The 21,371-nt window shown below is 33.6% G+C and overlaps 3 protein-coding genes across 3 annotated transcripts; 2 read left to right on the top strand and 1 right to left on the bottom strand.

The window, feature by feature from the left end:
* Positions 1 to 684: 684 nt before the first annotated feature.
* On the top strand, positions 685 to 1,843 carry LOC104807888. The gene is made up of 2 exons (XM_010533316.1): positions 685 to 860; positions 953 to 1,843. Exons 1-2 carry the CDS (start codon positions 858 to 860, stop codon positions 1,682 to 1,684), a joined length of 735 nt encoding a protein of 244 aa, XP_010531618.1. The 5' UTR covers positions 685 to 857; the 3' UTR covers positions 1,685 to 1,843.
* Positions 1,844 to 1,862: 19 nt separating this feature from the next.
* LOC104807887 (U-box domain-containing protein 6) lies at positions 1,863 to 5,851 on the bottom strand. The gene is made up of 7 exons (XM_010533315.2): positions 5,643 to 5,851; positions 5,014 to 5,088; positions 4,535 to 4,720; positions 4,338 to 4,445; positions 3,019 to 4,196; positions 2,220 to 2,925; positions 1,863 to 2,187 (listed from the first exon to the last, which is right to left on the bottom strand). The coding sequence occupies exons 2-7, from the start codon at positions 5,062 to 5,064 to the stop codon at positions 2,068 to 2,070; spliced, it is 2,349 nt and encodes a 782-aa protein (XP_010531617.1). The 5' UTR covers positions 5,065 to 5,088; positions 5,643 to 5,851; the 3' UTR covers positions 1,863 to 2,067.
* A 13,042-nt stretch (positions 5,852 to 18,893) lies between these two features.
* Positions 18,894 to 21,227, top strand: LOC104807885 (receptor protein kinase-like protein ZAR1). The gene is made up of 2 exons (XM_010533314.2): positions 18,894 to 20,418; positions 20,493 to 21,227. Exons 1-2 carry the CDS (start codon positions 18,924 to 18,926, stop codon positions 21,125 to 21,127), a joined length of 2,130 nt encoding a protein of 709 aa, XP_010531616.1. The 5' UTR covers positions 18,894 to 18,923; the 3' UTR covers positions 21,128 to 21,227.
* Positions 21,228 to 21,371: the final 144 nt, after the last annotated feature.

Raw genomic sequence — 21,371 nt, 5'->3', positions numbered from 1 at the left:
TGTGTTTTATTAATTATAAATAATTTTATTTTTAATATATATATATATATATATTTGTATATATATGTGAATTTATATGTATATATTAATTTAAATACATGTAGATGAATATTTGGATATTTAATAATATTTTTTAATGCTGAGTCAGCAGTTTTTTGCTGAGTCAGCAGTTTTTTTTGCTGAGTCAACAGTTTTTTGCTGAGTCAGCAGTTGCGTTTGTTTGATTTGGAAAAAATTTTAAAATTTGGATATTTATGTGGGAGTTTTGAAAAGTTCAGGTATTTATATGACAATTTTATAGTTCAGGTATTTATTTGAGATTTTTGTAAAAGTTCGGGTATTTTTATGCGATTATCCCTTTTAAGAATAAATTTGCACCATTTTACAGATTCAAATTTTTTAATGGGTTTTATCCTTTATTTTAAAAAACATATATATTTATAATTTTAATAGTAAAAGTACCGTAAAAATATGGTATTCTATTGAAGTGTGGAGAATGGATATCACAAAACCAGAATGTTTGAGTAAACAAAACAAAACAAATAAATAAATAAACCCGAGAAGGTAAAAATGTTAAAATTTAACCGCGTCGTTGGTGGGAATATTCTTGCCGATGAAATCGAGAATAACCGCTCCCTTCGATTTCCCCAATTTTACCGCTTTGTGGGTAGAAAAAACCTCACCAAGAAACAACCTCCTATAAACAGAAATTGTTTCACCTCACAATTTTCTCTCCCTTTCTCGAGCTTCTCACCATTTTCCGGGAAAGTTTACAGAAACAATCGCCCCAAATTCTCGAGGAAAAAAAAAGCAAGGGTTTTCCTCCGACTTTGGGCTCCGCTAGGAGTTTCTCATCGATGGTGAGTCATTTTGACGCCGTTTCTTCCCCTGATTTCTTTAAAATTCTCTCTGGATTCTTCCGTTTTCCTTATGGTTTTCGGTGATTTCACAGGATCAACCTGCGCTTTCCGCAAGAACAAGCCCCAGACGTCGGCCTCTCGAGACCTGTGGAGCTGCGATTATCGCCACGGCTCGTGTCTGTTACACCAGAAGCCAAAATGTTAAGAGCTCGACGGCTAAACTCGTCAACAACACGTTCAGAGCCGCGCTATACGTCTCATCGTTCATGAGCCCCTTCCATCGTTATCTCCTGGCCATGCTCTCTGTCGCAGACGATCGCATTCTCGCGCTGCAAGAAACCCTAGAAACCTACCTCCCATTCACGAGATTCATCTCCCTCAAAATCCAACATTTGCTGGTAATCACAGAGACCCTTCCCGAAAAACTGGACAATGCGATGGAGAAAGCTCCCGGATTGATCAACCACGCCTCGGCGTTAGACTGGATATTGGCTCTCGCCATCTATTACCTCGATTGCTTGGTGGGTGTCCTGACAAGGTTTAGAGACAGAAGCTCAAAGGAGAAGGAGAAGGAGATTATGGTGGATAAGAGTTTCAGCTCGTCTGGGTCGGTGTTTCTCGACGAGGAAGAGAAGAAACCAGAGCCGGAAAAGACAAGGGCGACGTACAAGGAAGTGTTGCAGAAGTGGAACGTCAAGGAAGATGCAAGCGACGATGATGGCAGCGACCCGATTCTTGAACTGTTCGAGACGAGATGGATACTGAATCCCACGATGCGAAGCTGCAGAAGCGCAGATTCTCTCATGCTCTCACTCACATCCTGAACCATGTCTGAAGCTGACTTTTTCTGTCTGTTCATCCATTAGTTTCTGTGGTTTCTTGCTCTGTCCGAATCAAAAGTGTTTCGATCTTCTTGTCTTGGGCAAGAACAGGAAGAGGAAAAAGAAGAAACAGTGTCTGAAAGATGTTTTTTTTTTTGCCCATTGAGTTTAAAAAACAGAAAAACTCTTGAGGTTTCTCTATAACTGTAAGCTACCGTAAAATCTAATAATACATGTGTAAGATATCTACATGAAAGCCAGCAAAAGCCGGTGAGAGGGAAAATAGCAAAAAAAAATCGAATGTACATAATCTTCTTCTCTATGAAACAGTGGAGTCAGTAAGAGCTGAAAGGGGGAAAAAGCTTTTTACATCGAATGAACGTCCCTCACTGGTGAAGCGAGTAGCTTTTCTTCCAGAAGAAACTGAACGGCCTTGTCATCGTCTTCCTCCTCGAGATTGATTTGGACAAGGGTTTTCCTTCAGAAGCAGGAGAAGAAAGGGTTTTCTTTCAGAAGCAGGAGAAGAGTCGGAAGAGGCGGGAGCTGAACAAGGGGAGGAGATGGAAGAATTCGATTTCCGGGGAATTTCATGTGGCTCGTCCCCTTTTGGCGATGGCTGGTCCCGTTGCCGCTGCTCCCGGAACAACATCAGAAGCTTTTGAGCCTTCTCTCTTCCCCGTTGAGACCCGTTCACTGAGATCGACACTAACGATGGAATTACCCCTTCTTGTAGAACCATCTGACTGCACGTCTCGTTTCCCATGCATAGAGTGAGAAGGCAGGCCACCGCTTGTTCTTGTTCGATCGTGTCACCCGTGTCTAACACCGTTGCAAGACAGCTAATCATTCCCTGAGACGATATCATCTCCTCTCTGCCCTCCTGGCTCGAAGCTAGATTCAGAAACACAGCTAACGACTTCTCTACCCACAAGTTTTCACCCGTCAAGGCAAGAGCTTGGAGGCTCTTGATAACTCCGGACGAAAGGAGGGCCGGGATATTGGGAGAGTACGTGGAAAGGTTGTAAAGGGTGTGAAGGGCATCGAGCTTGCATTGCCTCCCGCTTTCGCTATGAAGAAGATTGACTAGAAAAGAGACAGCTTGACTCGAACCTATGACGGGTTTGGCATCTTCTAGACACGAAAGGTTCAAGTAAAGGGCGGTGGCAGGCCCGTGAGAGTGGGAACTCGATATCATTTTCTCCAGAAGTGGAATTACCCCTGAATTCAGTATCAACTCTTTGTTCCTGCAATGCATCAAATAAGAAAATCATATAACCGAGATCCTTCTTCCGGAGAAAGATCATGCAAAGGGGCATTTCTAGAAATGAGAAGCAAACCTGTTATTGTTTACAGCCAAATTAAACAGAGCCATAGCTCCGGTTTCCTCTGCCACTGCATCATTTTCATGAACAGCTGATTCCAGAAACCGCAATAAGGCTTCGAGAAATCCATTGGCACCCATGAAGATCCTCGCCTCTTCGTCATCTTTCAATAATAGCCTTATTCTTTCTACAGCTTTGCACTTTTTGTCCAAACCTTCTTCCTCTGCGTTCAAGACTGCCAATAAATCCTGATACCTCTCAAGTACATTCAGATCAGAATCCTCATCATCAGTCACAAGTTTCTCTTCGTTGTTTCCTTGTTCAGCTACAATAGCACCACTCTCCTCCAGTGGAACCACTTTTACGCTCTTCGATTTGCAAGATCCCACACTTTCGACTGACTTTGAGTTTGTGGATTCGGAATCTGAAAGAACGAGCCTCCAGTAGTTGAGGTCAAGAGATTCTGGTGGCCCGGTTGGGATAGGGACTCCATTCTGCTCGCACCAGCTCCCGACAAGACCCTTAACACAGTAATTGGGAGTAAGGGACCGATGAGGGAGCTGCTGCTGAGTCTTTGGACAAGTGTTATGCCCATCATTGAACCATTTCTCGATGCAAACCCGTTCATAAGTCTGCCCGGAAGCAATAATTACGGGATCACACATAAGCTGCAACGATATCGGGCATCTCAGTTCCTCCGGTGGAATGGGCATCTGCGCTGATTTCCTACTGTTAATGGACTTGAAGTTGAAAGAACCAAACTTGGATAGCTGGCGTCCAAACCCTTGAACGCTCCCACCTCCAACATCGTCATTACAACCTTGGACAGTGGGAGAACATGGTGAAGAGCCTTGAGAGTCATTATCATCCAAAACCTCGCTTCTGACTAGCTTGGAGTATTTCCTCATAAGATGCAAAAGGTAAGCCACGATAGACTCCTTCCGCTTGTCTTCTTCCACTCGTGCCCTGTCAATCAGTTTCTTCAGCGCCCTTCGCTCTGCCAGAGCAGCTCTAGAAGAAGTTATGGCAAGTCTAGTAGCTGCTTGGTGAAAGATTTCGAGCTCGGTATTGTCGTTGCAGTTGTCGAATTTCTTTCCTTGTTGAAGCAGAGTGATTATCTGATCACCAACTTCCTTCTCCGACGGGTCAAGCTTGAACTTGGTGCCTTCTAGTTCACCAACAATTTCCAAAATCTGAAGAGAAGAGATCGAAGAACAAGAATCAGCTTTTGTCAACTAGAAATCAACACGAGAGATGGTAAGCCTCAGACTTAGAGATTCTCCTGCTCTTCGAAAAGAAAACAATGTGAAAATAACCAATATAGAAGAAATCACCTGAGACCCGATTGAACTTGGAACAATATCCTCCACACGTTTAAGACCGTCGATAAGTGCAGCCTTTGCCTTGTCGAATTTTAACAGAACAGCGTCCCCGGTTATGGCCTGCTTATAAAGAACAATGAATGAACAACAGGTCGGAAATACATTTCGAATGTGGGAAAAAATAAAATAAAATGGAAGAGAAAACTCACCAAGTAAAGTTTGCTACATTCAGAACAATGTTGAAGGATATTCTTTGCCTTGTCGAGTGCAATATGCAACGAGCATAAGGCTTGGATCCCTGATTTACTCCGAGGCCTTGCTGCTTCCAACGAGGGAAATACAGACAGAACCTTGCAGTAAACTGCGGATAGCTCCTTGCACATGTCTCTATGTAACTGCATTTGAGCAATGGCATAGCAAGAGGAAACAAGACAAGACATCAATATTTATTAACATCACATAACAAATGCAGAATCCTCCAGAGATCATCGATGGCCCTTTTTAATCAATTATGAAACCGGATTCAGAAGAATCACATTTCGAAAACATTAGAAGAAAGAGGAACAAACGGATTTGGATTTAAGACCCTTTTCTCAAATTCGATTCCAAGGATCAAAGCAGGAGGCTTTTTGCTTTGAGATTGATGTAATTGAAATGCAAGATTTCGCTCCAAGGCTCTTGTTGTTACCTTGGCATCGCTAGCCGCGAACAAGCTCTCCTCAAGCTCGCTTACATCCATGATCCAACCTCACCGATCCAAAACCTGGGAGCAAAAACAAGGAACAGAACAGAAAGAAATCAATACGGACAAAACACGTATCATGAGTTTCCGAACCAAAAGGTTCTTTTTTTTTTTTTTTGCCTTTGTCCCAGAATTCGCAGGAAACAAACGACGCCATGAAACATTCTCAAGGAAAACACCAAAACCAGTTTCGATTCTGAAAAGCTGTAATCAAATAAACGCAAAAGCTTGATTATGGAAATTACTTTGCCTGAGAATGGATCTTAACCCAGAAAAAAAAATAACGGAAAGGCGGACACTGAAGGATCAAACCATCGATTATTTCATTACAGAAACAGATAAAGATCAGAAAAATCGCATTAACGGAAGACATCCCAGAAAAAGGGGATGAGAAACTGTTAGTTCCGCAAAACCCGCGAAATCCAACGATTAATAGAAACGCGAAAAGAACACGAAATTGGCAGAAAACCCATTCATTCAAAAAAAAGGCCGCGTTCTGAAACACGTGTGAAACCCACAAAAAAGGACCGAAGATTTCGGACGGAAGAACAGAAGAGACAGAAGATGACACATACCGGAGAAATCGGAATCGGCCACGGAGGATTCGACAAAAGAAGAGAAAATCAGAAGGACTGATGAAACAGAGGAGTCAGGGATTAGGGTTTATCCTGCAATCTGTGATTCGGCATCCATGCTGCATCAATACAGCGAGAATTTCTCTGTCGAAACGTACACAGAGAGAGAGGGAGAGAGAGAGGGAGAGGGAGAGAGATGTAAATGGTACTTAACACGAGTGTAAGTTTAAATTAATGAGAACGACATTACCACAAAACTGAAATAATATTTTTAGCTGACCGTACCGTTGATTAAGTAAATGTAAGATTTTTTTATTAATGGTTATCTTGTCAGTTGTTACTGTGATCTAAAAATAATGTTAAAAAATCATAATTTTTTAATTGCAATTATTTAAAAACTAATATCCAATATTAAAACATCAAACTGATTCTTTAATTTAATAAAATACCGTTGTGCCAAAGACAGTATAAATGTTAAAAAAAAATATATTTATTTTTATTCTTTTTAAGAATATTTGTAGACATCGCTTTTGTCTGGATTTTCCTCACACTAAAAAAAGAAATGTCAAAGCAAATCATCGTATGACATCTTTCCAATTAAAAAAAAAAAACCATTGTGACGTTTTCTCGAAATATTTATTTGTTCCTTTTTAATATATCATTTTTATGAATGTACTATAAATTCATTACATATTCATATAAATATAAAAAGGTAATGTTAAATATGAATAATTCAATTAAAATATTAGATATTATTTAATTATATTGAGATGTACAAATAATACTAATGAAATTTTTATTATCTAACACTATTAATAGATTTGTTAATATATAAAATTCATAAAAATGTGTATATATCCAAAAATATTAAGAAAACAAAATATTATGTTTTTCGAAATAACAGTTTAATATATTTTGTTTTTTAAATATGTTTTTGGATGAAAACATCCCATAAACAACAGAAAAAAGTTTGGTAGAGTAAAAAATTAGTTTTTTAAAAAAATAATATTTTATTTGGATCAACTAAACCAATAATTATTGTTGATAGTGGAGATCTTTGTTATCTCAAAAGAAATAAAGTATTCCATCAATAAAGTAAATAAAGTGTAGGGTGCATACTTATTTTCTGAAGTAAAACGGGAACAAAAAATTAAAAAATATATAATTAGGAATAAAGATTAGAAAATAATGAAATAAATATAAAAAATAAAAATTAGAAAATTAGAATTGAGATTTGAGAATATATTTATTATTTGTGTATGGATATCTATCGTATATATAATTAATTATAATTATTACGATATATTATTTTATGTGAAACTGTATCTCCATAATTTTTTTATATAAATTAACTCTTTATTATCAATTTAATAGTTTTCACGAACTTCATATGTCCATAAGTAAACTTTATAGCTTTCTAAACAATGGAAAATCGCCTAATTTTCTACTAATTGAATGATGTAAGTATCTGACCAACAGTTACGAATTCCATATATGGACATAACAAGTCATTGAAAAATTAATATCACTTATATATGATATATTACTTTATCTTAGTGGCTCCATTAATTTTTATTTTATTTGAATAAATATGTGTGTGTGTGTGTGTGCCACCGGTTTTTGAATGTTAAATTTATTGGTACTTTCATAATATATTTAGATTCTGATTAAATGTCTTATTACTTGTCCTAAGTGTCTGCCATTCTATTATTTTATATAAGAACGTCGAATCTAATATTGTACCATTAGAATTTCTGTAGATGCCATCTTACCCGTGAGATTTTAAAATATTGTGTTTTATCTCTTGTGTTCCCACATAATTGTTTACCCATTCCAACAAATATTATTTAATGCGTGAAATGTTTTATCACCTTCAACTTGGGAGATAAAAAAAATTAAAATTAAAATAATCCATAATATTGTTCAATCCAATTTTAAAAATCCAATTATAATACAAATTCATCGAAATTCTATATATAAAAAAAATTCAAATAAAAAACGAGGAATCTGGAAAAAAAATATGCACGATACACGTCCACGAATATCACCGAATCTTTTTTTTTTATAATACGGAAGTTCACCGGACCTTTGGCTGAACTACATCTCCCAGAGAAACGGGGCAACCTATGTGAAAACCTCTCCCCAACCAGGAATCGAACCGTCAACCTCTGAATGATTTGCACCCAACTGCTGATCACTCGCCCACAAGCTGTTGGGTATGTCACCGAATCTTTATTGCGAAAAAAAAAAACAAATCACTGTATTATCCACAACGATAGAAATTAAAAAAATCTCTGTCATAAACATTTTTACGTTTGACGTTTCTGATAATGAGATCAATTTATTTTGTGTATTGAAAACAAAAACCTAAATGTTCTTAAATACACAAATAAGATGAATAAAAATGTGACCAACAAAACAACTACCAAATAAATTGATTAAAACCAAATAGGATATAAATCAATGATATAGCAAATGTAAATAATAATAATTAATAATAATAAAAGTAATAATAATAATAATGACACGCTCAAACACCTATTTTAATTAGCCATTACCACTAGATGACTGAAGCATTGGAATTAATAAAAAACCAAATGTCACGTGTTTCCCTCGAATTTCGGTTTACTGACATTGTTTTCTAAATTTCAGCATTACAATTTATTACTCCCTCCGTTTTAACTTGACTTTTTCTATATTTTATTAAAAAATATGAAATAATCTAAAATAACAATTATTTTGAAAGAGGGATCATGTTTTGTAACTACTCGGGTTGAATCTGATTTTTTCATTTTTTTTTGTTTATTCAGTGTACCATATTCTTATATATATATTTTTTTTGCATGTTAGATATAATTTATGAATTTTCTAACTGCTATTTTTAAATAATTTAATTAATTTCTATAAATATGCGCAAGATCTCTAATCAATTAGGGGAAAAAAAGTGGTATAAAGACTTTCAAATAACTAAAAATCATAAATGGATAAAATCCCCATATCAGCCGTACAATCCGCTAAAATGGTGAAACAAATAATACGAATTACTATATTTCTTCATAAAAATTATCATTTTTTATGTGTCTATTTTTTACTTTTAGAAAGAAAATTTTTTTAAAAACAGTTACGAATAATTTTTTAAAAAAACTGTCCATCATATTTTTATATCATTTTCTATTGCTATTTCTATACCATAAAAAATTCTATATTTTTTTTATAGCTTTCTATGGTTAATTTCCATTGTTTTATGTGTTTTTAATTGTAAGTTATATCTCTATATGATAATAACGCTCCGCTCATGAAGTACGATTTTTTTTGTTCGTTTGGGGGATATTTAGTTTTTGTTGGCCCACGTGAATTATAAAATTATAATGCATACCATTTTTTTTAATATATATATTGAGGTCTTAGGATAGGTTTTTTTTACCTTGATGATAAAATGATATTTTAAATTCCACTCGTGTTATGCGATGCGTGAGCTCAACGTCTCTTCACGAAAAAAAAAGAAATATTTCCATTTAAATTAAATAAATAAAAGTTCTGAAAAAAAAATTAAAAGAAATAAAAGCTTAGCTTATACTCCACCGCACTACGTTACCCCATTGACCCCTGCATGTGCCCGTATCATACGCACGTGTGTTTCAAAACTACAACAAGTCTCAAGCAAAGCAATTTCGTGTAATAACTTTGAAAAAAAAAACACTAGTAACACACCATTACATAAGGTAACAAATAAGCAAAATATATGAATGATGAGTTCAAACCAAACGTGTAGATGGACATTCACCTGAATTTCTTCGGTCCTCTGGGAGATGTAGTCGGGTCAAAGTTTCGGTGAACTTTCAGATTATCAAAAAAAAAATAGTGTAGTTAATTGTTTATCAATGGAAATTAATGTTTTAAATAATGTAGATAATTCAGAGTGAGATTGTTATAGAAAAAAATATAAATCAAAATTGTTAGATAATATAGATAGATAGATCAAATTGTTTATCAATCTGAAATGTTAGTCCAAATTATAGATCAAATTGTTATATATAAAAATATTTTATTTAAGTAAAAAATATTCAGATTTACAAAACATGTAGATATATATATATATATAATCGTGCTAGATTGCATATGTTGGTGAAATATATTGTCCGAGTCGACATCCATTAAATTATGTTATTGATTTGGACTTCTATAATAGACTGCCATTGATGTATCTCATAACAAAACTGGTTTAACATTAAACAGATCTAATTAAAAATTTATTATATTTCACAACCCATTTACACAAATACAGTGAATGATTTCATTTTGTGTCCATCAAAATAGAGATGGCATAATTAAAAAATAAAAATATCAAGACACATAATATATAACAATAATAATGATGATGATGATGATGATAATAATATACTTTACCCAAAATAATAATTTTATTATAATAACAGTATTTATAGAAGAATAATATTCCTGTTCCACTTTTGTAAGTGGCGCATCAACCTTTATCCTTCCCCCAATTTCTTTCCATATGCATCTGCGCCATTCTTTTATATTTTTTTTTTTCGTTAAATGTATGATATAATGTATTTAAGTCACATGTAGGCGTGTAATGTATTTTATGTAGTAAGAGTACACGTATATATACGTATATATACGGCATGTAAGAAAAACAATGATCATTACCCTAGTTATTACTGCTTTTGTCTTATAATAAAATATTCAAATATTTTGGTCGGACTAACTCTTAAATTTTAGATTTAAGATAATGATATCCCACGAGACTTTGTAACAGTTAATTTTTTTAACCATATTAAGTGCTCTAAGATATATAATTATTATCGTCTAATTATAGTTATTATCTTTTTTGGGTCGATTAATTATAATTACTGCCGGAAACATATACTGAACTATGAAAATATTACACAATAATTATACTAACTAGCATATACGAAAAATCAAATCAAAATAACCTTAATTAATCTGATCGGTTTAGTTTTTCTCTCTTTTTACGTTTGTCTCTATATTATCTATTTATTTAAATAGAACTTAATTCTCCCTTTTCGATAGAATTCGAAATTTATTTAATTTCCCCCCATATATGTGTGTATGTACAGTTTTATATATTTATGTGCGATTTGCACGAATGACCTCTTTGTGCGGCACTCTGAATGTCCACTTTTGTCGAATCTTTGCCATATTTTTTTCTTAGATTAGCAGACATCATGATGATGATGATGATGATGATGATGATGATGATGATGATGATGATGATGATGATGATGATGATGATGATGATGATGATGATGATGATGATGGTGGTGGTGGTGGACAAATTGCACATAAAATATACAAAGTTGTCAAATTAATACACAAAAGTTTAAAATTTTCTTAACACAAAGTTCTATTTATTCATACAAAAAATTCTGTAATTTCGAAAAAAAAAAATCATATAATTCCCTACTACATTAGACGTCGTTAATTTTGTTTTTAAAAAAATTTGATGAACGGATATTAACTGAGTTGGCAATTGGATTCATATACATGTAAGAAAATTGGGCAAATAAAATGCGTACCCGAATCATGATCGTTTATAATCTCGGTTGAAATCACGTAATATTCTTCTTCGTCCAATTATAAGAACCAAAAACACAATTCCACTGTCCGAAAATAACCTTCCAAAAGATATGGTAAATATTCTCTCATATATATGTTTTTATTTATCTTATATCTCCGTCACCATATAGAGGAGATTTGTGTTATGTAGAAATATAAATATGTACGTCAAATAGATACACCTAATCCCAATAATTGTGTTCGTACACACACCATTTCTAAAGGTGTCATAACCATCATATATATATATATATACATAAAAATAAAATTTATGTACTAATTTGAAACTTTTATACAAATTTATATATTTATATGCGGTTTTCCATAAATAACAATATTAATTTATTGTTGTTGTTGTTGTTTCCTTTTTCACCTTATTTCTTCATATTTCGTTTTCGTTTAAAAATACACCTTTTATTTTTTTAAAGCCAACATACACACACTTTTTATTTATCGAAAAAGGAAAATATAAATGGCCATTAATTCTTGGATCCCCACTTATCCTCTTTTTTTCACCTGTTCTTTTTTTTTATGTATTATTTATACACAAAAATAATTAAAATTTTAAATATTATTTCCTTTAACTATTAACGATTACACTGATATAAACTCGAATACTGCCACTCATATAAATTTCTAATATATCAATTATTAGTTAATGATGATATATATAACTAAATCAATTCAATAATAACTGCAATTCTTAATAAATAGAGCCAAATGAGAGACAAATGATTGGTTCAGTTCATTAATGGCGAAGTTGGGGCCGAAAGTCCCATGCCCGATTAAGGGCATAAAGGTAACTTCATATGCTGAAGTTAGTCAAAGCTCGGTCGCCACGCCATTTGACGGAGTTGGAACAAGTTGGCCATTTTTACTCTCAAATTTAATAATTTTATTATTTAAGTTTCTTAATTGAGCAATATTTGGGACATTAATTAACAAATGAGACCTTTTATTTTAATTTCCAATATATTTATTGCATAGAATAGTAAAATTTTTCCAACATCCTTTTATTTTAATATCTCTTATAGGGTACTAATTCGATTTATTACCATTATAAATATCCATTAATAATTTAATAGGATACAATTACGGTGTAAACATTGAAAAAATAATTATGCAACAATATAAAAGTTTGATATATTTACTTTGGGGATGATATTATGATTTCTAATCAAGTGATATATTTTAAAACATAAACAATTAAAAATATAATACAGAAACGAAAATATCCGAAATTTTATGTTCAGAAAAAAGAAATTTAATTTCGATATATGTAAATTATGTGAAGTAGGAAGAGACAAAATAGCGAAACTTTCACAATCTCTCTCAGACGTCGAAATCAATGTGGGCTTAATTGATAAATTAATATTTTGGGGTCCAAATTGCACAAAAAGTACTAAAGGTGGGCTCCACAGTTTCGTTTTCAACCATGCAAGTGCATTGTCTCTTCGGACGGACCACCTTTTTTTTTTTGCTTTGACTTTGACATCGACGATATTATTAGCTTCACAGGTTTGTCTTTTTATTTTCTATTTATCATTTTTTTTTTACCGCACATATTTAATCTCCATTTATTATATGCGTCTAAGAAAATTAATATTGAATTTGGTCTTCTCTAATTAAAGCTTCGAAACCCTAGATAATTCGCAGGTGTGTATATATAAGATACTTCATAATATGCTCATATATATACATACATATATATATATATATATATCAAGTTAAATACCGAGTCATAAGACGTCTTTTTTATGTTATTAACAATTTTAAAAAATTAACTTTGAACCCAGTGTAGACTATTTTCTTATAAGATCTTTTTTGTCAATTTAATGCATGGCTAATAAATTTACACAAATACAGTGAATGATTTCATTCTGTGTCCATCAAAATAGAGAGGGCATAATTAAAAAATAAAAATATCAAGACACATAATATATAACAATAATAATGATGATGATGATGATGATAATAATATACTTTACCCAAAATAATAATTTTATTATAATAACAGTATTTATAGAAGAATAATATTCCTGTTCCACTTTTGTAAGTGGCGCATCAACCTTTATCCTTCCCCCAATTTCTTTCCATATGCATCTGCGCCATTCTTTTATATTTTTTTTTTCGTTAAATGTATGATATAATGTATTTAAGTCACATGTAGGCGTGTAATGTATTTTATATAGTAAGAGTACACGTATATATACGTATATATACGGCATGTAAGAAAAACAATGATCATTACCCTAGTTATTACTGCTTTAATTTGTCTTATAATAAAATATTCAAATATTTTGGTCGGACTAACTTTTAAATTTTAGATTTAAGATAATGCAATATCCCACGAGACTTTGTAACAGTTAATTTTTTTAAACCATATCAAGTGCTCTAAGATAAATAATTATTATCGTCTAATTATAGTTATTATCTTTTTTGGGTCGATTAATTATAACTTCTGCCGGAAACATATACTGAACTATGAAAATATTACACAATAATTATACTAACTAGCATATACGAAAAATCAAATCAAAATAACCTTAATTAATCTGATCGGTTTAGTTTTTCTCTCTTTTTACATTTGTCTCTATATTATCTATTTATTTAAATAGAACTTAATTCTCCCTTTTCGATAGAATTCGAAATTTATTTAATTTCCCCCCATATATGTGTGTATGTACAGTTTTATATATTTATGTGCGATTTGCACGAATGACCTCTTTGTGCGGCACTCTGAATGTCCACTTTTGTCGAATCTTTGCCATATTTTTTTCTTAGATTAGCAGACATCATGATGATGATGATGATGATGATGATGATGATGATGATGATGATGATGATGGTGGTGGTGGTGGACAAATTGCACATAAAATATACAAAGTTGTCAAATTAATACACAAAAGTTTAAAATTTTCTTAACACAAAGTTCTATTTATTCATACAAAAAATTCTGTAATTTCGAAAAAAAAAAATCATATAATTCCCTACTACATTAGACGTCGTTAATTTTGTTTTTAAAAAAATTTGATGAACGGATATTAACTGAGTTGGCAATTGGATTCATATACAAATTTGTTTGTTATTTTGTATATATGTTGTAAGAAAATTGGGCAAATAAAATGCGTACCCGAATCATGATCGTTTATAATCTCGGTTGAAATCACGTAATATTCTTCTTCGTCCAATTATAAGAACCAAAAACACAATTCCACTGTCCGAAAATAACCTTCCAAAAGATATGGTAAATATTCTCTCATATATATGTTTTTATTTATCTTATATCTCCGTCACCATATAGAGGAGATTTGTGTTATGTAGAAATATAAATATGTACGTCAAATAGATACACCTAATCCCAATAATTGTGTTCGTACACACACCATTTCTAAAGGTGTCATAACCATCATATATATATATATATACATAAAAATAAAATTTATGTACTAATTTGAAACTTTTATACAAATTTATATATTTATATGCGGTTTTCCATAAATAACAATATTAATTTATTGTTGTTGTTGTTGTTGTTTCCTTTTTCACCTTATTTCTTCATATTTCGTTTTCGTTTAAAAATACACCTTTTATTTTTTTAAAGCCAACATACACACACTTTTTATTTATCGAAAAAGGAAAATATAAATGGCCATTAATTTTTGGATCCCCACTTATCCTCTTTTTTTCACCTGTTCTTTTTTTTTTATGTATTATTTATACACAAAAATAATTAAAATTTTAAATATTATTTCCTTTAACTATTAACGATTACACTGATATAAACTCGAATATTGCCACTCATATAAATTTCTAATATATCAATTATTAGTTAATGATAAAATATATAAGCATTTCATATTTTATAACTAAATCAATTCAATAATAACTGCAATTCTTAATAAATAGAGCCAAATGAGAGACAAATGATTGGTTCAGTTCATTAATGGCGAAGTTGGGGGCCGAAAGTCCCATGCCCGATTAAGGGCATAAAGGTAACTTCATATGCTGAAGTTAGTCAAAGCTCGGTCGCCACGCCATTTGACGGAGTTGGAACAAGTTGGCCATTTTTACTCTCAAATTTAATAATTTTATTATTTAAGTTTCTTAATTGAGCAATATTTGGGACATTAATTAACAAATGAGACCTTTTATTTTAATTTCCAATATATTTATTGCATAGAATAGTAAAATTTTTCCAACATCCTTTTATTTTAATATCTCTTATAGGGTACTAATTCGATTTATTACCATTATAAATATCCATTAATAATTTAATAGGATACAATTACGGTGTAAACATTGAAAAAATAATTATGCAACAATATAAAAGTTTGATATATTTACTTTGGGGATGATATTATGATTTCTAATCAAGTGATATATTTTAAAACATAAACAATTAAAAATATAATACAGAAACGAAAATATCCGAAATTTTATGTTCAGAAAAAAGAAATTTAATTTCGATATATGTAAATTATGTGAAGTAGGAAGAGACAAAATAGCGAAACTTTCACAATCTCTCTCAGACGTCGAAATCAATGTGGGCTTAATTGATAAATTAATATTTTGGGGTCCAAATTGCACAAAAAGTACTAAGGGTGGGCTCCACAGTTTCGTTTTCAACCATGCAAATGCATTGTCTCTTCGGACGGACCACCTTTATTTTTTTTGCTTTGACTTTGACATCGACGATATTATTAGCTTCACAGGTTTGTCTTTTTATTTTCTATTTATCATATTTTTTTTACCGCACATATTTAATCTCCATTTATGTATATGCGTCTAAGAAAATTAATATTGAATTTGGTCTTCTCTAATTAAAGCTTCGAAACCCTAGATAATTCGCAGGGGTGTGTATATAAGATACTTCATAATATGCTCATATATATACATACATATATATATATATATATCAAGTTAAATACCGAGTCATAAGACGTCTTTTTTATGTTATTAACAATTTTAAAAAATTAACTTGAACCCAGTGTAAACTATTTTTCTTATAAGATCTTTTTTGTCAATTTAATGCATGGCTAATAAATTTATTTATTTCAGTGTAACCGAAACTCTATCATATTCATTATTCACCTTCAGATTTAAAATTAAAATGGTTTTTATGTTTTTTTTTAAGTTTGACCACCGGATCGAAAAACCGTGAGCCGACATGAAGGGTAAAAGAGTAACAGTGAAAAGCCACGTGAATTTCACGTGTTTCCGGGTCCATTTATTACCCTCACATGGAATTTAGTAACCGGCAAAAGCATTTACCCCTCAAGCACTTTTGTATTTTCCAATTTAATTCTGAAACCAAATAAATTTTTTTTCTTTAACAATAAATAATTTTTTAAGGGCCAGATTAAATTATCCAAAATTCATCTTAAGATACCAGACATAACTCTTCCTAAATAAATCAATATTGTTTTAATTATATTACCAATAGAATAAATTTAAATGTATAATATAAAATATCAGACACAACCCTTCTTAATTATAAAATAAATATTTTTTACTTTTAATGGAAATAAAAGATTATGGTATTGTTTTGGGTCAGATAAAAGAGGGTCACTTGATGTCTGTGATGTTTGCAGATAAGTGGCTCTTCTTCTCTTCACATCCCTTTTTTTCAATTATTTTATTTAATCCCAACAATTCAAATGATACATCTAATCAAATCATAATCAAAATGACATAAGTACTTTAATAAAGTAACTTTTTCAATGTATAAATATTTTCAATAACCATACCCAAATTAAATAAGTGGTGATTCCCTTTCATAATCAAGGCTTGATTAATGTGGCAATTTGACCAATTTTTAGGTATAAAATTGTCTTCTTCTTTTTTTTGTAAAAAAAAAAGGCACTATATCATATCATTGGATTTAAAATAATAATAATTGTTAGGTTTTGTGTTCATTTTATTCGAAATATATGTATAATACCTAACAAGAATATTTTATAAAATTCATTATTTTTGTTTTTAAAAAAAGGTTCCAACATAAGAATGTTAATATATTCCGAATAGTTTACATATATATATATATATATAAATCATATTTGATTAGGTGTGTGCACATATCTCTCTATTCACACCAAATTTATTTTCAGGTCATGTAAATATTTTGTGTCATCCATTTGAGGTGTCAAATCTGTTTTGTAGTTTTCATTTGGATTATATATACCAATACAAACATACATAAACAATTAAGAATTATTACCAAAAGCTACTCATTGGGCCTTAAGGCCCAAATTATAATCTAAAGATGGACTCAGTAGCCCATTATAACTAACTAGAGATGAGTTCAGCAGCCCCATGATAAAATGACACTTTTTGTTTCAGTTAAACTGTCAGAATTTTTTTATTTGAACCATAACAATGGTTAGGATAAATATTTCAATTTTAATACATAATTATAATTTAATTCACAATTAATTAATTTAAAATTTTCTAACATAAATGAATCTAATAGAAATAATATAAGGTGTAAGAAAAAGATTTGTTTAAAATAATAAACACTTTTGAAAAATCCGACATTAAAATCGTATGAATATTTTGTTTCTTTTAAAATAAATTTAAATTTAAAAAATAACTTAACCGTACAAAAAAATAAAGAATATCCGCCAATAGAACATGCCTCTTCTAATTAGCCAATATTATTTTCGATCTTGAAAAAAAAAGATAACAACGGAAAATAATGATTTAAAAAGTACAAATTCAGATTACTTGGGTACAAAGCAAAGAGTTACGATTTCTTGAAAGAAACTCTACCAACGAGTGCACCCTCCAATATTGCATTGCATCATAGTGGACCGTTTGGTGCAACATACAAGAATAAAAAATAAAAATAAATAACAAGAATCATTGGTGGTTTCAACATTTTGTCATATAAACTATGATTTTACGACGTATGCTTTTCAGCTATTTTTGGAATATTCATTTCGATATGTACCATATGGTGTGTGTATGGTGATACCTGCTTGCAAATTGTTGGTCCGTTATCCATTCCATAACACACCACATGCACATTGCACATTTTTAAAGCTTTTTCTTCGATGGGTCCTTTTAATCAATACTTACATATATATATATATATGTGTATATGATCTTTAAAAAAAAATATTTTTCTGTTTAATATATGTCAAAGCTCTCCTATTATACTTTTATATGTGTGCATATACATATACATAATTACATACATACATACATATATATATATGCTAATTTATCAAGATTAGTGGATTTTAATGATTGGATGGTTGCTTTTTGTGAACGTTGATATAATTAGGACAAAAATAAGAAAACACGTGGCAAAGGAGTTACAGTCAAACCTTGTTTTGTCCGTACGCTGCTTTTAATATTCCCCATGCTAAATTATCTGTAACGAACTAATTACCCAAAACTCCACTTGGATTTCTACATCTCCACGTCAACCAGTAACTAATGCTATTACATATTATTATTACGGTAATTATAAGTTACTAATTTTAATGTTGACAATACGGTTCGCCTAATTAAAATGATTTATATGACTTTGTTTAATTAAAACCGTAATTAATATTGTAATATACGTAATTAAGCTATTAACTAACATATATAAATGCCCTCTCTCCCTCCCTCAACGATCACCTTCCAAATTACTCTCTTCCTTTTCCTTCGTCTATCAGAGGAAACACAGAGATGATCATTCTCTCTCTCCTCCTCCATCTTCTTCTCCATCTCCAAAACCCTAGTCTCTCACTCTCTCTCTCCTCAGATGGAATCGCTCTACTCTCCCTTAAATCCTCCGTTGAACAGCCTCCCGCCAGCTCCGCCTTCTCCGACTGGAACGAGAACGACGCCTATCCTTGCCGGTGGTCCGGCGTCTCCTGTATGAACGTCTCCGGCTCCGGTGACCCCCGTGTCATCGGACTCGACGTCTCCGGCAAGGGACTCCGCGGCTACATTCCCTCCGAGCTCGGCTCCCTCGCCTTTCTCCGCCGTCTCGACCTCCATGACAACGAGCTCTACGGCTCCATCCCCACTCAGCTCTTCAACGCTACCTCGCTTTACACCGTGTTTCTGTATGGCAACAATCTCTCTGGTCCTCTGCCTCCTTCGACCTTTAGCCTCTCTAGGCTTCAGAATCTCAATTTGGCGGGTAATTCTCTCTCTGGAGCTCTCTCGCCGGATCTGAGGAACTGCAAGCAGCTGCAGCAGCTGATTCTCGCTGGTAACAACTTCTCCGACGAGATTCCGGAGGGAATCTGGCCGGAAATGGAAAACCTCGTTCAGCTCGATCTCTCTTCCAACGAATTCACCGGCCCAATCCCTAGCGATCTGAATGAGCTCAAATCTCTCTCCGGTACTCTAAACCTGTCATTCAATCATTTCTCCGGCGAAATCCCCAAATCCCTTGGAAATTTAGCGGTCACAGTCTCTCTCGATCTCAGGAACAACAATTTGAGCGGCGAAATTCCCCAAACTGGATCGTTTTCCAACCAGGGACCAACCGCATTCCTCAACAACCCAAATTTATGCGGGTTCCCTCTCCAGAAATACTGCAAGGACGTCGATAACCAGAGCTCTCCGGGAACTCAGAAATCGTCCGCAGCCAAAACAGGGCTGGGTGCCGGCTCGATCGTCTTGATCTCCGCAGCCGACGCCGGTAGCGTAGCCCTAATAGGAATGGTGATCGTTTACTTGTGCTGGAAGAAAAAAGAGGCCGACGGAGGCTGCAGCTGCACCGGCAACGACAAACTCGGAGGCTTGGAGAAGGGAAAACTCTGCCTATGCATCACCGGGCTCCCCAAGGAAGATGATTCGGAGATGGAAGACGACAACGGGATATCATCGTCATCGCCAAATCGGAGAGGAGAAGGAGAATTGGTGGCGATGGACAAAGGGTTTGCGTGTGAGCTGGATGAATTGCTGAGGGCATCAGCGTATGTGCTTGGGAAGAGTGAGATGGGGATAGTGTACAAGGTGGTGGTCGGCAATGGTGTTCCAGTGGCCGTGCGGCGGCTCGGGGAAGGAGGAGAGGAGAGGTACAAGGAGTTCGTGACGGAGGTTCAGGCAATTGGGAGAGTGAAGCATCCCAATGTCGTGAAGCTTAGGGCTTATTATTGGGCTCCTGATGAAAAGCTTCTCATCTGTGACTTCATCAACAATGGCAGCCTCGCAAGCGCTCTCAGAGGTAACAGTTTTCTGACACGAAACGATTCAGATATAGGATCCATGATTACAGACATCACAGACCGAATTTCGCAGGGAGGAATGGTCAGCCATCGGCGAGCATGACATGGTCAACGCGTCTGAAGATAGCGAAAGGAGCCGCGAGAGGAATAGCATACCTCCATGAATGCAGCTCAAGGAAACTCGTCCATGGCGACATCAAACCCTCAAACATCCTCCTCGACTCCACCTTCAACGCTCTCATCTCTGATTTCGGCCTCAACCGCCTCTTCACTATCACCGCCGCCTCCGGTGGATCACTTCCGTACACCACAACCTCTTCCAAGTCCTCGGCCGACAGATCGTACGGATACAAAGCCCCAGAGGCACGAATCCCCGGAAACAGACCGACTCAGAAATGGGACGTGTACTCGTTCGGGGTCGTTTTGTTGGAGCTTTTGACGGGGAAGTCGCCGGAATCTTCGCCGCCGCCACCGGCAACGAGTACTTCGGCGGTGGAAGTGAAGGATTTGGTGAAGTGGGTGAGGAAAGGGTTGGAGGAGGAGAAGCCATTGTCGGAAATGGTGGATCCGATGTTGATCCAGGAAGTCAACAACAAGAAACAAGCAATGGCCGTCTTCCACGTGGCGTTGGCTTGCTCCGAAGGCGATCCCGAAATACGGCCTCGGATGAAGAACGTCTCCGACAACCTCGTCAAAATCTTCATTTAGCCCAAAATCAATTTTCCATCAAATTTTTTTATCATCATTACTCGAAAATTAGGAGTTCACATTTAAACAATAAAAAATAAAATATATGAGTCAATGAAAATTAAAGAATCTCGTTTCAAGAAAAAAAAAACTTAAAACCATATCACCAATTTTTCAAAAAAATGGAATTAATTTATATGTATTTTTTTTAAATTACACACTTATATCAATTCGCCCGATCAATTGGTCGTCACGCAATTTCATA

Source organism: Tarenaya hassleriana, unplaced genomic scaffold, assembly GCF_000463585.1.
Source record: "Tarenaya hassleriana unplaced genomic scaffold, ASM46358v1 Cleome130, whole genome shotgun sequence".
Taxonomy (NCBI): Eukaryota; Viridiplantae; Streptophyta; class Magnoliopsida; order Brassicales; family Cleomaceae; genus Tarenaya; species Tarenaya hassleriana.
The sequence above is the reverse complement of the archived record's forward strand: the minus strand, read 5'-3'. Positions and strand labels throughout refer to the sequence as shown.

What these genes read in the sequence shown, in the direction of transcription:
- LOC104807887 (XM_010533315.2), bottom strand. Translation starts at nt 5,064, where the DNA reads ATGGATGTAAGCGAGCTTGAGGAGAGCTTGTTCGCGGCTAGCGATGCC. An exon ending in TCGCGGCTAGCGATGCCAAG is followed by an intron (nt 4,721 to 5,013) that starts GTAACAACAAGA and finishes GCTCAAATGCAG; the next exon opens with TTACATAGAGACATGTGCAA. An exon ending in AATGTAGCAAACTTTACTTG is followed by an intron (nt 4,446 to 4,534) that starts GTGAGTTTTCTC and finishes CTTTATAAGCAG; the next exon opens with GCCATAACCGGGGACGCTGT.
- LOC104807885 (XM_010533314.2), top strand. Translation starts at nt 18,924, where the DNA reads ATGATCATTCTCTCTCTCCTCCTCCATCTTCTTCTCCATCTCCAAAAC. An exon ending in CCTCGCAAGCGCTCTCAGAG is followed by an intron (nt 20,419 to 20,492) that starts GTAACAGTTTTC and finishes CGAATTTCGCAG; the next exon opens with GGAGGAATGGTCAGCCATCG.